The 15283-nt window shown below is 40.5% G+C and overlaps 1 protein-coding gene across 1 annotated transcript in view; it reads left to right on the top strand.

The window, feature by feature from the left end:
- Positions 1–10473: 10473 nt before the first annotated feature.
- spon1a (spondin 1a) overlaps positions 10474–15283 on the top strand; it is an 81826-nt gene continuing 77016 nt past the window's right edge. Inside the window, exons 1-2 of the mRNA XM_070836237.1 lie at positions 10474–10705; positions 11755–11861. Of these exons, the coding sequence (XP_070692338.1) occupies positions 10474–10705; positions 11755–11861 (339 nt within the window). The remainder of the gene's footprint in view (positions 10706–11754; positions 11862–15283) is intronic.

Genomic DNA, 15283 nt, shown 5'->3' with positions numbered 1-15283 from the left:
ACGAATAGTTGTCAAAGGCAATTACAGTTACTGTATATTCTTCTTTTCATCCCTGTCCATGACATTCTCAGTTTTATAGCTAATGGGTGTTTTAAAAATGCTACTACATCACTCCTCTTTGTGGGCTCATTAAATCCCATCTAACTCTTTGCTTACAAGGCTCATAAATTTGAGAGGAAGATTTATACTGAGACCCTGCAACTTAGTTGCTAATAATAGGGAATTTGGCAGTATTGTGGCTTAGCTTGCTATGCAGTATTATCAGAATGCAATGCAAACAGAAATCAACCTTTGCAAGTGAAGAGGGCGGAGGTGAAAGAGACGTAGGCCTGGCTTTTACTTCAGGTGCCTGGTCATTTGTTGCCTCAGGCTTTAGTTAGTCATTGGTTCTTAAACTTTTCCCATGCGTTTATCTATTTTATTGGCTTTTAAATATTCTTAACATTGTTCTACTGTTGTAACTTTTAGTCTTGCACTATTTATTTGTACTTTACAGTGCTACTTTAATCTCACTCTGTGAAGCACGTTGTTTTTACAAAAGGTGCTATATAAAGATATTTGAGTTGAATTGAGCAACAGAGCACGTTCATACGGTGTGTTAGCATGTGTCTATCTCTGCCTTTTACCTCCAGAACGCACCATGGATTATCTGGCAAATTTCTGGTGAACAACTCATCTCTGAAATGTTCCAGGTTACCTATCCTATTTGCAACTTTTTGAACCATTATAAACAGTATTCATTGAGTAGAAACCACCATTCAGAAGTTGAGGCAGAGACCTGATGTGTCCCTCATGTAACGAAGCTGGTGCTGAAACCTACTTGTTGAGGCAGTGGAGTTTATAGTGAGGTGCTGGGCCTGAACTCTCTGGGAAGCCAGTGATTCATGTACTGAAGCTCCAGTACTTACAAACTACTTATTTTATGCCACTCAGGTCATTCACTCTAACTTGAATAATTTCCTCCTCTTTCTTTTTTCCTGTCACACCTTTTGTCCCTAGTACTCTGTGCACTGAATATAATGGGATGATGTGTTGGATATATGTGTGATTCATGGAAATTTTCTCACCCTAGAGGAAACTTTCTTGTCAGAAGCAGCCCTATTTCAAAGGCACTTCATTTAAATACATGCAGTTATTTGGCTTTTATCCTACTTTTTTGCTCTCCATCCCCTGCAAAACGCCCAATTCCAGGAGAGAGCTTTAATATCTCTCACAGTAAAGATGATACTACATGTCATTGTTCTGTGAAAAAAAAAAAAAGATACCAAACTTGAATATGTCTGTGGCATAAATGCTAGATATGCAATTGATATTTAAGAACACCTTGACTTTAATGTAAAATTCCTACCTGCTGTAGAAAACAGGTGCAAACATTCTTAATATATATCATGTTCAACATGTAGGGGTGTGCACTATCCACAGCAGTATGCATGGTAGTGTATAAATGGATTTGCTATTCCTATGGTACATATATTTCTCAGGTGAACAAATGAATGTAGCATGCATCCCCTTATACACAGAGAAACATGCTTTGACTCAGTTATGTTGGAACACTTCGTGAGGCCGGGTCTAGCCTCCTTTCTTAGCTTCAAACGTGCCACACATACAATAAGTTCTATGCATTAATATTTGGTGCAAATTCTCAGTCTGCAGTTTATCTGCCTGAACTGTCGCCAGCTGTGAAAAAGAGATGCAGTCTTCAGTGATTCACAACAGACGAGCTGAGTCTTTCTCAAAGAGGGGTAATTTTGGGATCCATCCACCATGTATGTAATAATAATAACTGCAGTTACTATCAAAGCATCATCTATATCAGTATGTGCCGACATGTATCTACAAGTGAGAAAGTATATAACCCTATCAAAAGCCACATTATAACTTTTATATGATTTATATAGTTTATAAACTCATGTTTAATGTTACAACAATATATGTTGTCATGTGTATTGGTCATATTTTGGTCATTTTTTCCCCCCTTATTGCTGATTTTAGATATTTGAAAAACTGCTGCAAATTCTGTCACTTTGACCAGCAGCAATCCCAACAAAAGTGTGCATTCCCAATGTCCTTCAGTACAAACATCCATGTATGTATGTTTATGTCTCTGCTATTGAATTTGAGCTGTGAAATAACCATAAGGAGTGTTGTATTCTCTATGGGACTGTTAACCTAGTTAGAACTGCATGCCATATTTTCAGTGCCATTACATGCATTCATGAATCTTAAAAATCACTAGCATTATCTCAATTTTCCTGAATAAACAAAAATCATTACTGGAGACATCTTTAGAATTGTCGCTCTGTATAATGCTAACCTTGTGTCTTTTTCCAGTTACAGTACAAAATACAGGATGTGTGTGTACTATGTGGCCAATGATGCGGCCAATATTTATGCAGAAGACATGTAATTCTGCTTGAGTCAGTCTAGTTTACATACACTGTACGTCAATGTCATTGGGGACAGATACTACTGCTATGTAATTTTTTCATGTACTTTGTGCACACATTGATAAGGACTGTATGTAGTATATATTTGTGTGTCTATACTGATCTCTTTTTGGCAAACTCGGCATTAGTTTGAAAATGTTTTTCCCATCTTACCAAGTAATACAGTTTTTTTTTTTGTTTTATTAACAATTTCATTCCACCAGGCCTTTTTCTGGGCTTTTAAATTAGTTGGTGTTGTGATATGGTTTTGAGTGGTAATAGGATTGGATGTGTTTAGATGAGAGACACAGGACCTGAAGAGCCTCCGGGCATGACATTCAAGAAGAGAGAACACAAGAGCGTCTTCAGCCAACGCGTGTGGTTTCCTAGCTAAAGGTCAGCAGCAAGTAGAGGGCTGAGATCGAGAAAAGGTCAAAGGCTCTTTGAAAATGCTGGTAACAAAATAGCAAGTATCATAAACAAGTGGAACATATCAGGTCCCTGAACTGATTATAGAGCAAATAGTCCCATTAGTTTTACAACAAAATATTGTGAACCGAGGAGATCCATTGACAGGCCGAGATTTTGAATAATGTGCCAATGAGTCTGTTGCCCAGACCAGTGTTGGAGAATGTCACAGCACTTATGGCACGGACAGCATAGATGTTAATGTGACATTTAAACCAGGCCACACAGTTGGATGTCTTGGCCTTCAAGTTTACATGGACACTGTGTCCCATGGTCCTCTAAGAGATATAAACTAAACGTCTGCTGTCACAAACATGACCTCACATGGTCAGCATTTTAGCAAACCATCAAAGCTAACCTTCGCTCAGTTCAGTTATTTCATTATTCAAAATCAGTTGTTGGTGCAATAAGTGAATAAAAATAAACTGGAAGTTTTACAATGTACTTTTGCCAAATCCAAGGTACTTCAAAGGGCTACATCCATGTGTGGTAAAAAGATCCACCTTTAACTTCATTAGCTAGCAAAGTGATATGATGAAACTATTAACGCCACTTGGTGCCTGTATTGTGCGTACATATTGTATATACATAGTTTCAGTCTGTGTATTGATTCCTTTTAATGGTGTCTTATTCTATCTGGTGAAGTGCAGTAAGATGACTTCTAATAGTGGTGCGTATCTGTTCTGAGAACACCTGAGTGTTGCATTTAGTTTCTCTGATATGCCTCTGTTGTTGTTGTGAGTGTATTTCTGTACTTGAATTGTGAAAAGAGGTGTTGAACTTATGGATACCTTTCATAACAGTGGAATTGCAACAGTCTTATAATTAAGTGTGTATTTTGCTGTAATGTCCAGATTTTATATGTCATTGTCGATGAACCAGTCTTCAGCTAAACCCCCTCACATAGACTAGTGGCAAACTTTGGCTGAGACAGTCTGTTTCTCAGTCAGAAACATAATAGTTTCTGACAGGGTGTGTGATTTCCTCAAAGCCATTTAGATATGGCCCAGGTCTCCTAAGAGCTAAAGACAGGATTCAATAAGTAATGCCTCAGCAGGCCCCAGCACCTGGCGATCCCCGTCACCCTCTGGCTGACTGTAATCATTTGTGATAGCCCCCGTACGATTGTTGGCCTCCCAACAGCACATGTTTCACTCAGGCTTTTAGACGGGCATCAAAATGCATTACCTCCAAAGCAGTAGATGGGGGCCCGGATGCGTGAAGCCAGGGTGGAAATAAAGACATTAACTTTGTCTGCTGGCCGAGATTGCTGAGCTTTTCTGTGTGACATTAGAGCCTGTTAGACATATACATCAAGGACCATTAATGCACTTATGTTCAGTATATGCTGGCCATTGTTATACATACATTTCAGCCAGCAGATCTATGTTGTCTATGTATATAGGTCTGAAATGTATAAACTGTTTTCTTCATTCTTCCCTGTCTATATCCTCTAACTAGCTCTCTTTCTCCTTCAAATTAAGTGGAAATAACTTGGTAGATCTTCGCAGGTTCTCTGCATATAGTGCTATTGAATGGTAAATATGGCTTTAATGACTTGGCAGCGGGGGGCTCGGCTGTTTAATGAGCAGGCTCTCCTGCTCCACCATGTTCAAATACGAGCCTAATTTGATTTTCCCTCTTGACCTCTATTCCTCTCAGAAAACAACAAAGCACCAGGGATTCTTTCAAACGTGTGTAGAAATTCAGAGGTGTGTGGAGAAAGAGTGGATAATGATGAGGTATTGCTTATGAGGATATGAAGAGTATTATACCCTTGCTAACACACACACACAGTATATAATGCACGCCTATTGTGTTCATTTATACATGCATGCACAAGGTTTCAAGGGCCAAATTAATGTTAACTGTGAAAAACAAAACAAAAAAACTCTTAAAGGAACAGTTCAACATTCTGGGATATACACTTACTCGCCGTGGACAGTGAGTTACATAAGAAGTCTGATACCATGATATCTGTCTATTGAATATGAAAATACCACCAGCAGCTGGTTAGTGTAACTATATTATTCTGAACCAAAAGAGTATAAAATGACAGCTGTTTTGTGAGGGTTTTTTTGCAGGACTAATTCTTGGCCAGGCACAATAACTTACTGGATTTTACGCTGGTTGGCCAACATCTTTTAGAGCCAATAACGGTGAACTATCATTTTTACAATTAGGGTTTTGAATGGATAAACACGTATATAACGGAGTATATGTGCTGGTTGGCAGATTTTGTTACCTTTGCACAGAGCCAGGCTACCTTTTATTTCCTGTTCCAGCCTTGTGCTACAACGTGCTAGCCATAGCCATATATTTCAATAATATGCGAGCACAGCGTGCAAGTAAAGATTACAACTGACTGTAATGTTTTTTCCCCTCTACTGATAATTGTTCAAAATCTACAAGTTGCACATTCCACAAGCTGCAATATGCCAATCACAGTAGAGATTCCAAAACAAACACGATCGACCATCTGATCATGATAATTTTTTAAGGCACATGGACTCCTTGGGGAAAAAAGTTGCATGGACCCCTGTATTTAAAGGAGAACTCTGATATTTTTAAACCGGGACACCTTGGAAACAGTTCTGTATCTTTCTGACCATTGGAGAGTGCCAGTGATATGTGTACCAGACCTTCATCATGATAACATTAACAAAAACGTGGTTAATGTTTTGCAACTGTTGCAGTTTTGTTCAGTTTAGGCACAAAAAATGCTTTTTCAGGCTTAGGGACCAAAACTACCTGGTTAGATTTAAAAAAAGATCATGGTTTGGGTTTAAATAAGTATGTTATTTGTGTAATTTATGTTACATTAAGCACATAACTTGTTAATTTACGTGATGTTATGTATGTGGCTTAAGTTAAGTATGTTATGTGCTGTAAGTTAACTTACATACGTACATTAAAATAAGTCAACGGTGACTTTTGGTTTCACACAGGACATGAACTGTGGTCTTCTGGATGAAAGTCCTGAGTTTAATTAATGCTTATGTTTAATTGTGTTTAATTTTATCTTGCAGAATGCTGTATTGATCAGTTTGTTTGAGTGACCTTGGAGTTTTAAAGGGTCGGAAACATCAAAGTAAAACAAAGTTCCCTGTTCTGCAAGGTAAAATTACTGATTTTGTCAATGAAGTTTGGTGGCTTTGAAGAGAGTGATATAAAGGCTGTTTCTTTGTTTAAAAAAAGGATCTTACTCTTTAGATTAGATAGATGGATTAGATGGACTTTATTGATTATTTAACTAAAGGGTCTCTCTCTGTAGGGATCGTGTCCATAATATTTCAAGACATTTAGAACAACAATCTTAGCATGGCAGTGGCAAACACAAGCACTTTTTATGGACGTACTTTGATGGGCGCACTTACCCTCAAGGATTACATTGCAGCCATTGCAGCCTGTTTTGCAGTTGCTGGCTGACTACTACTGAGCCAATTGCAAAACTTTCTGTATCTATTAGTCATTTAGATGACTTTAGATTTATATGTGCAAAAAGGGCCCAGGTTTAAAAATACCAGAGTTCTCCTTTAAGAGTAAGAGTCTGAGTGGCATTAGTCTTTTCACCCAACTCTCAGTAAGAAAGCAAAAGAGCTTATTTCCCCAAAAAGTTGAACTTTTGCTTGAAGCATAGTGTTTATTTTATATTGTGCTCAGTAATAAAAAAAGTATTAGATAAGCCAAAAGTCTCATTTTAAATGAAATTCATAGTGGGTAGGGATAAAAGTCAGTATTTGTGTCTGTTTTTGCAGGGCTCCTGTTGGAAACCAGTCCTACGGTTTGATCCCTTAGATGTGGTAGCAGAAAGGACCACTTCAGAAGCAACAAGCAGACCATAGTGTCGCTACAGAGGAAAAGGCACAGTGGGCGTCTAGACCAACAGTAACAACCTCATGTGCTGATACCACCACATCCACAGACCACATGTGTTCTGTCAGACTCATGTTAGCTGTGGCAACCGTTTCTTTTGTTCTTTGTTGTTTTTTTTGTTTACATATTGTAGCTACTTTTATGCCACCCAATAGAATGGAAAACACGTTTAATATAATAACGTTAAAGTAACTTTTGCTTGTCCAGAAAACACCTGCTAAAAGTCAATGTTTTTGTCAGCATTTCTGTTTTGCACATCCATAGACACACACACACACACACACACACACACACACACACACACACACACACACAAACGCATACACACACATTGTCAGTGATGCAGTGAAGTCACAGTCTCCTACTGAGCAGCTCCCCTGCAGCTGTAGGGGGGCTAAGTGCCCTACTCAAGGGCAACTCAGGAATAATCGTTGAGGGAATGACTCCTCATAACTCATTCGACTTCAGCAAGAAGATTTTATTTACTGGTTTGAGAATGCAAAGCAGATTCCCCTGCTCACATGTTCTAATATTATGAAGTAATTAACCATGGAGACATTGTCATCTCTACAGAGGGTGACAACAAAACTGATGTGTTAGCTCTCAATTGTTTATTTCTATACAGAATTTGTCAGACAAATTCAAAAAAACAACCACAGGTATGATGGTCTTTGCATTTGTCTTTCCTGTGCCCAGTGTAGAGACACAGCACATAGAAACATGTCATATATTTAGCTGCACTGTGGTGAAAGCATTCTAGAGATTATTTTCTCTGAATGAGACTAGCTCGTATAATTCACGAACTGGCTTTGGGAACTCCGAGCGCAGTCGCACAAGTCTGCATTTTTCATTTCACTTTTGTTGTTAAAATGGAATGTAAGGATCTTGCAGAGGTTCTGATGTACAGTATATTTTGTAAAAAAAAAAAAAAAAAAGGCAGGGAGTAACCTTAGGACTGAAGGTGGTGAAGGGATTCAGCTCAGCAGGGCTGTGAGACAAAATGCTTTCATGACACCTGCTGGTACAGCGTTCTGCTTTCCAGACTCTCTTCCTCTCCTCCCCCATCATCCATCCATCAACCCAGCAGTAGATGCACAGAGCATAGCCCCTCTCCATTTGTCAGTGCCCATCACAAGTTGTTACATTCTCATTACATGCCTGGTGACCCCTTTGAAGACTGAAATAAACTCTGGGGGTGTTGCAAGAAACTGTCACAATGGATAAAATGTGGCCAACCTCCTGAGCAAGATTAAGAGGCAAAGAAACGAAAGGGATTACATCAACACTTTTCAGTTTATCGCTTCACACCCAGTGTTGTTGTTGTGTAACATGTCATGTTTTTATTTCAGTGACAGGTGAAACCAGTATGCTTTGGAAGCAAAAAGAAAATGAAAGAGAAATGGCAGGATAGAAGGTGAGGAAGGTAACGAGGTGGAGGGGCAATAGGGGATCAGGAGATAATATTTTATTTCTTATACAGCTAATGAGACACAGAAGGTCAAAATAAAGCAAACCACAGGATATATTAAAAAGTAATTAGTTGCCTGTAAAGCAGCTTTCCTACCATGGTGTGGTCCAAACACCCACTCTGTTTCTCAGACTAGTACTAATTTTGATCATTAAGGCTTTAAATGTGCAGCAGTACAGCTTTTGAAACAACCATTAAATCAGCATGCTTCGCTTACTGAGCCAAACAGAACACGGTTAATTTTAGGAGTTGTTAGTTGCTGAATCAATCAATCCATCAATCAATAAATCAATATTGGATAATATGCAGTGGAAAAGAATAGATCGAATATGCATGGATGTCGTGATTAAATATCACTCCAAATGCTCTCTCTTCATCACTCAATAAATAACATCATACCTGGTCACAAAGGACGCTTTCCCTAATGGAGAGCACTTGATAATGAGTAGTAGCTGATCTCTAGTGACAGTCTGATTACCGATTCTGATTTTTTTTTTTAAAAGTGGGCAAGCGTGTATGTACATATATCACCAAGACAGAGACAAAGCAGAGTGGAAGAAACAGAAAGCACAGAATAAAGACAAATGAGACGGCTTAACAGCGAATGATGGACACGTCATTTAGATCATTAGGCTGTATGGATTATTATATGGACTATATATGTTGTGTCAACTTAGTAATGTAGACTGACATTATGGTGTTGTTCTTCAATTCCAATGTAACATTTAAAACTTTGGGTTTAAAATGTAAAAGGGTGATTTTTCTGTGGGCCTATCTAAGAAAACAAGACTAAAAGTCTGCATCCATTTGAGTGGCTCTGTGAAGACGTGTTTGGGCACAGTGGTGCTTTGAGCTAAATGCTAATGTCAGCATGCTAACATGCCGAGCAGGTATAATGTTTACCATGTTCATCATCGAGTGCACCTGAGGCTGATGGGAATGGCGTAAGGTTTGTGGGCATTTGGCCATAAAACAAAATATTGTAGAAATTGTTGTCAAGCAATTTCACTTATATGCAAAAATGTCAACCTGCTGGAGGCTCTCGAGGAACAGTCAGAGGCTCACCAAAGTCAGTTAGCTTCATCCTCTGGGGGGCATGAATGTGTGCACCAAATTTCATGGCAATCCACTTAGGAGATGTTGAGATAGTTCAGTCTGGACCGGAGTGGCACAGATGGACACTGGCACCTCAAGGGACATGCAGCAACTATGGCTAAACATGTCCATCTACGTACACACTGCTACAATCTACATAACTATATGGTGCACAGTAAAATCTCCAAGGCCACATTTTACTGCTCATGACAACTTAATTATGCGCTGCATCAATAAAGTAAAGTCATGTGTGGCTGATGCAGGATTTGGGCTTCAGGTTAGTGAATGATTTTCAGATGGTATTCAGATGGATCAATATTGTGTGTAATCTCAGTCCTTGTTGTGTTGATAATGACAGTACTGCAGTTCATTTTTAGTCCCAAAAGGATGAACCCCCCCCCCCCCACCACTGGGATTTGGCTGTAATGCAATTATCCCTTCTTATTCTGCTCGATCCTTCTCGTGTTCAATCAGATTGACTCTCACACGCTGGCAACAATTCTGTAAAAACGTTGAAATTTCATCAGTTAACTCTTGTGCGCCAATGAATCCAACACTTATTGTTTAATTAGTCACCTAGACAACCGTGTAGCATGCTTTATTAATTCCTTTGTGTGTCTCTGTGTGTGTTTTCCCCAAGGCTCTTGAGTGATGACACACACACGCACACACGCACACACACACACACACACACACACACACACTAGTTCAGTCCAACTATGTCAAACGTGTTGCCTCCTCTCAGCACTCGTTGGTAGGAATGTATGTCTTTGTTCTCAGTGTGTTGGTTCACAGTCCTCTTCACCTAGACTGTTGGTAAATAGCCGTGGCCCTGGAGACAGCCACACACTCCTCAGCCCCGGTTGTGCCATTCCCGCGGATCCCTGCTGTCCAGTTCAGTGTGAGCAGCGGCGCGCAGTGTGCAGTTCTCCTAAAGCGAGAGTGCACATCACATCCCAGCCAGTCCTCCTCCTCTCTCTCTCTGTTATTCACACCGGGATGGATCTACCCTCCTAGCAGAGCACAAGTCCGCTCCAGATCCTCATTCAGGAGTGAAACTGAACAGCTGAACGTTACTTCTTCAGCTGACAAGATCCGCTTCTTCTCCGCGCATCAACTTGGATGTCGGAAACCTTCAGGATGGAAGCGACCGGGATTCACTGGCGCGTTGTGCTCCTGCTGTGCTTCATCTCCACCGCGGCGTGCAATATGTTCGCCTTCACCGAGGAGCCGTCGGAGAGAGCCGGGAAGGCTGACGGGTATTGTAGCCGGATATTACGGGCTCAGAGCAGTCGGAAGGAGGTCAACAACGAGTTTCGCCTCCGCGTTGAGGGAGACCCGGAGAGCTATCAGCCAGGGAACACATACAGAGGTTTGTGTTTGTCCAAGAGATTTACGCACAGTGCGTTTGTTGGCACAGTGCGCGCACTGTCACATAAACACTAATCTACGAGCGTTAAGATATGTAAACTTAAAATAAGTTTCTAAAATAAGAGTCTTCACTGCGACGCTAGTGTGTGTGTGTCCTGAAGGGAAATTAAATTCGGTTAGTGAAGAGATGATTCTGTATCCCAATAACAAAATGCGCATTTGAACTATTAAAAGCCAAAGGTGACAACATGACAACAATTTACTTTAAACCCACGAGTAGATATAAAAAACCTCCTTTAAGATCAAAGTTTAAAAAGGTTTGTACCCATATAAAGCCAAATCCTCTGTGATCCCTTTCCTGCTTTTTGCATGAAAGAGACTTTCATAGTTAAAAACCGATTTTGAAAAAGCCAGCAGTCCCCGATTTAATTGCTTTTGTCTAAAGTGAAAGTTGTTGGGTTCAGTTAATGGACGTGTGCCATCTGCTGTGAGAATCTCAAAAGCTCATGCTGTTTGACCTCGACAATATGTTGCACTGCAGTTGGCTCATTCTTGTCTGATTTAATCATAGATTGTTTCATAGGAAAAAAATCCAAATGGAGTTAGGGACATAACATTTTTGCTATTGAATCACTGATACTAGAATTTGTCATTATGAAGTTAAACGTCTTCATTCAAGATGCCGATTAAGTTGTTAAATCAGAAATCTGGAAATAAATGAACACTCCTTTATGTCAAAGCTGGACTGCAACATGCAATAAACTATTGTAGAATCGTACTGAAATACTGCCCGGCTGAACCTAAACCTTTAAAATTACTGCTATCTGAGCTACATGCTCGATTGAGCTTTTTTAAAAAAAATTTTATATCAGCATACATTACCCTTTATCCACCAGAGTCCAACACTTGGTATTAATTATAAATGTAACATTGCTCAGGCAGGCAGCTAATTAGGCCCTCTTTCCTCTAGTGTTTGGATTTGAAGGTTGTCATTCAGCTGCTTTCCGAGTCAATTGATGCTTGTTCTCACTCTTGTTCTCTGATTTCCAGTGATAGTTTCTGCATCCAGCCCCTCCTACTTCAGAGGGTTCACCCTTATTGCCCTGAAGGAGGGCACAGAGGGAGACAAGGACGAAGACTACATTGGAAATTTCCAGGTAAGTAGCAGCTAATGATATGGCTGCTTGTACAATCAGGGAAAAAAAGCAATTTGTGTTTTTTTTTTTCTATTATCATGGTGCATTTACATGGTAATGAATTAACTCATCCTAGTCTGCCACACATGTAGGTAAACCCAGGTACTGAATGTCCATCTGTCACATCAGTGACAATGTACTTTTCTATTTAAGACTCAGCAGTGACAAAAGGCAGCAAACCAGCACAGTTAACCACACCTGTAATGTAATGTAGCTCCGGACTACGGCACAAGCAGTACGTACAAAGAGAGAAAAATAGACAGCTTTTACTGTAGATGGGGTGGGTTGGGGGTCTTGACAGATTTTCTGTGCACAGCCTTCCTGTCTTCACATGTCAAAGTGTGATTACTTTCACCTCATCTCCCCTAATAGGCTTGATATAGCATATGAAAGGAGCATACTCTCAGCTCAGCTCCATGTAGCTGTGCTTTGCGAGGCGATGAAAGTACACTCGCATGGAATTTGAGGGGTTGTGCGTGCACAAGCAGCCGTGCAGCTCAAGTGTATAGGAAGTGCACAGTTGGTGCAGTTGAAAAGCAAATAAGAATTTTGTACAGTCGGGTCCAGCTGGAGTAGTGTAGAGAGAATGGAGTGGGGCCAAGAGTGTGAAAGGAAGAGAGAGAAAGCAAAGAAACTGGTGCCGTTACGCACATGTGATAATGACTAAATATGTGAATAATTTGTTATTGTTATGCAGTGCGAGGAGTCAAGTGGTAGAGAGGAGATTGGTTGATGGGATATGTGGGAGAGTTCAAAAAGAGGAAGGATTAATGATCATGTGACACAATGATTAACTTTATTTTAATTCTAGGATGTTACAAAGTATTATATTCTGTGTATAAATAGTTCTATACATATAACACAATGTAATGTCTATATGTCTGTAGATGCTATAACAACTCATCCAGTGCGTAGAGGTGAAGTGTAAGTTGAAAAGCTGTTAAACCTGAATGCAATATTCCATTACTAACCTTTAAATATATTCTTCTGCACTGGGTCTTGTTCTGCCCTCGTGCCTTTTAGCCTCATGTGTCCTCCTAATGTTTATTTCATCCCAGTCAAGGCTGCAGTTCAAGAAATTCACGGAGCTACACACAGCACAAGATAACATCCTGTTTTCAAAGAATGTGAAAAGAACTGAGGAACAACTAAGGAATTGATTTTAGCCATATAAAATACTGACACATCAAATAACTACTGGAGTCTACTTCACAAAAGTAAACCCTGTGTGTTCTGTGATACAGTGTATTCTTAATAAGACAATGCAAAGCCCAAATATAGACATCCAGTTTTAACCTAAGCCAAATCCCCAGTCCTGCCCAGAACTTGAAATCGTGCGTTTTCTTAGAGCAGATTTTGTAAAGAAGCAGTTGTTAAGTGGGTTTAACAGCATGTGTGGAGTTCTTTTTTTCAGACTTTTGTGAACCTGCTGGTTTCAGGCGCTACCCACATAAAACCCAATGATTTTCTTGAACCTACAGCACAATACATGGGGAGATTTGTATAGCAGCCCTCAGGCTGCGCTGATCCTAGTTGCTGCCATGCTGCGGCCCTCTCTGTGAACCTGAGCCTTGAATAAGGGACCACGAGAAAAAAAAAATAAACAGGAACATTTTATTTTTGTCCTGTGTGCACCTCACATCTCATTACCCAGTGTTAACACCAGCACGTTTTTTTTTTTCCTCCATTTGTCCTTGCAATTGATTTCATGCTGTTGTTATTTAATGCCAGCTTTGAGTGTGCTCCTCAGCCATGTGGCAGAGTGTGGCGCGGTGTGACAGGGCGCTAAACGTCAAGAGTAAAGACGGGAAACACTACATCATTTAGTTCCATTCAGTCACTTTGCTCCACACACGGATGAGACTGAGTGTGGAGTGCTGAGTGCACAGAGAATGATAGATGTGATAGAAGGATGTCTGACTGAGCCTTTTGATGTTGCCATCAAAAGTAGAGAATATATATGCCATTACGGGGACCTACCTTTGATTAGGCTCCTGCTAGGTTTCGAGAAGTTGAAGGTCTCTTTCACAGCTGCAGATGATCACCTGTCTTCTTACAAGCACCATGTGACCGAGCGGTAAAAATACACCGCTGTCCAAAGAGATATCCCTCCATCATCACCTGCTCAGTCAGTCATTCGCGGTTTGTGTCTTTTATGTGACAAAAGCACACAGAAACACACATACACATGTACACACACACACACACACACACACACACACACACACACACACACAATTCCTCCATTCTGAAAGAGCTCTGTGTGGGCCGGCCTCCAGGCATTGAGGGGAAAGAAAGAGAAAAGAAGCTGCAACAGAAGACGTCAGGCTTTATTTAACATACAGCTCATTTGAAATCTGCTGGTGTGCCTCATCGCAGCCGTCTCAGGACAGCTCCCGACTTGATGAAAAGCACTTTTATTGAGCTTTCTGGGAAGGTCAGCTGCCACTGTGTGTGTGTGTGTGTGTGTGTTCTCAGCAAGGTGAGATGAGAGGACAAGACGAGGCAAAAAATCAGGGCCACTTTGAGCACATCGTATGACTTAATTGTAGACACATAGACATAAGAGACACCGTGGGTGCATTGTCTTCACATCATATTCACAGTCAAATTAAATCTAATATTAGTACAACACAGATGTTTGCAACCTCTGTGCAGATCGTGTCATTTGCATACACTTTTCCAAAGTCCCCATGTTGTTTTAGATTGATGCTGAATACTACTGTGGAGCTGAGCGCTCAACTTCTCTAGTAATGTGTCACATTTTCTCTCGTCTCCTCACTCCGTCTTTGGAGTTGAAAGCTTGAAATTAGACACGTACAAGAAGAAATGGGTCTGAGGTCATTTTGCAGCAAATTAGTTGGCTCCTTTTTTTGCAGATTGTGTTTAATGCATTCCCATGAGACTTTGCTGGTTTTAACACATGTTGCAGTCCAGTCAGGCCAGCCCAGGATGCCTGTTAGAAACCATGGGAACATGAGGGGGGGGTATAATCCGTCAGACCGAGATAGGCTGCATGCACACGCGCGCACACACACACACACACACAGCACCCAGGCTACCCTTCTCACTCTGCTTCTCCCTCTCTCACAGACTCTAACTCACACACACACACACACACACACACACACACACACAATCCACTTTCAGAGAGAACTCATTCATAACATGGCATGACAAAGGAAATTCTCTACTGACAGCTTTATGGAGTGAGAAAGTTCCCCGTCTTTACTGCCCTGATGTCACTTCCTATCAAACAGATCCTTGGTCTCTTGGCAGTGAATATTAGCCTGCTGGCTGAGCTCCCTCATGCAACCCACTCTAATAATTTCCTGTCCATTTAAAATCAATGAGGTGCTAGTGTCTCAGGTATGCACCTGAGT

This window comes from Pempheris klunzingeri, chromosome 1 (genome assembly GCF_042242105.1).
Source record: "Pempheris klunzingeri isolate RE-2024b chromosome 1, fPemKlu1.hap1, whole genome shotgun sequence".
NCBI classification, from domain to species: Eukaryota; Metazoa; Chordata; class Actinopteri; order Acropomatiformes; family Pempheridae; genus Pempheris; species Pempheris klunzingeri.
This window is presented reverse-complemented; position numbering and strand designations above follow the sequence as displayed.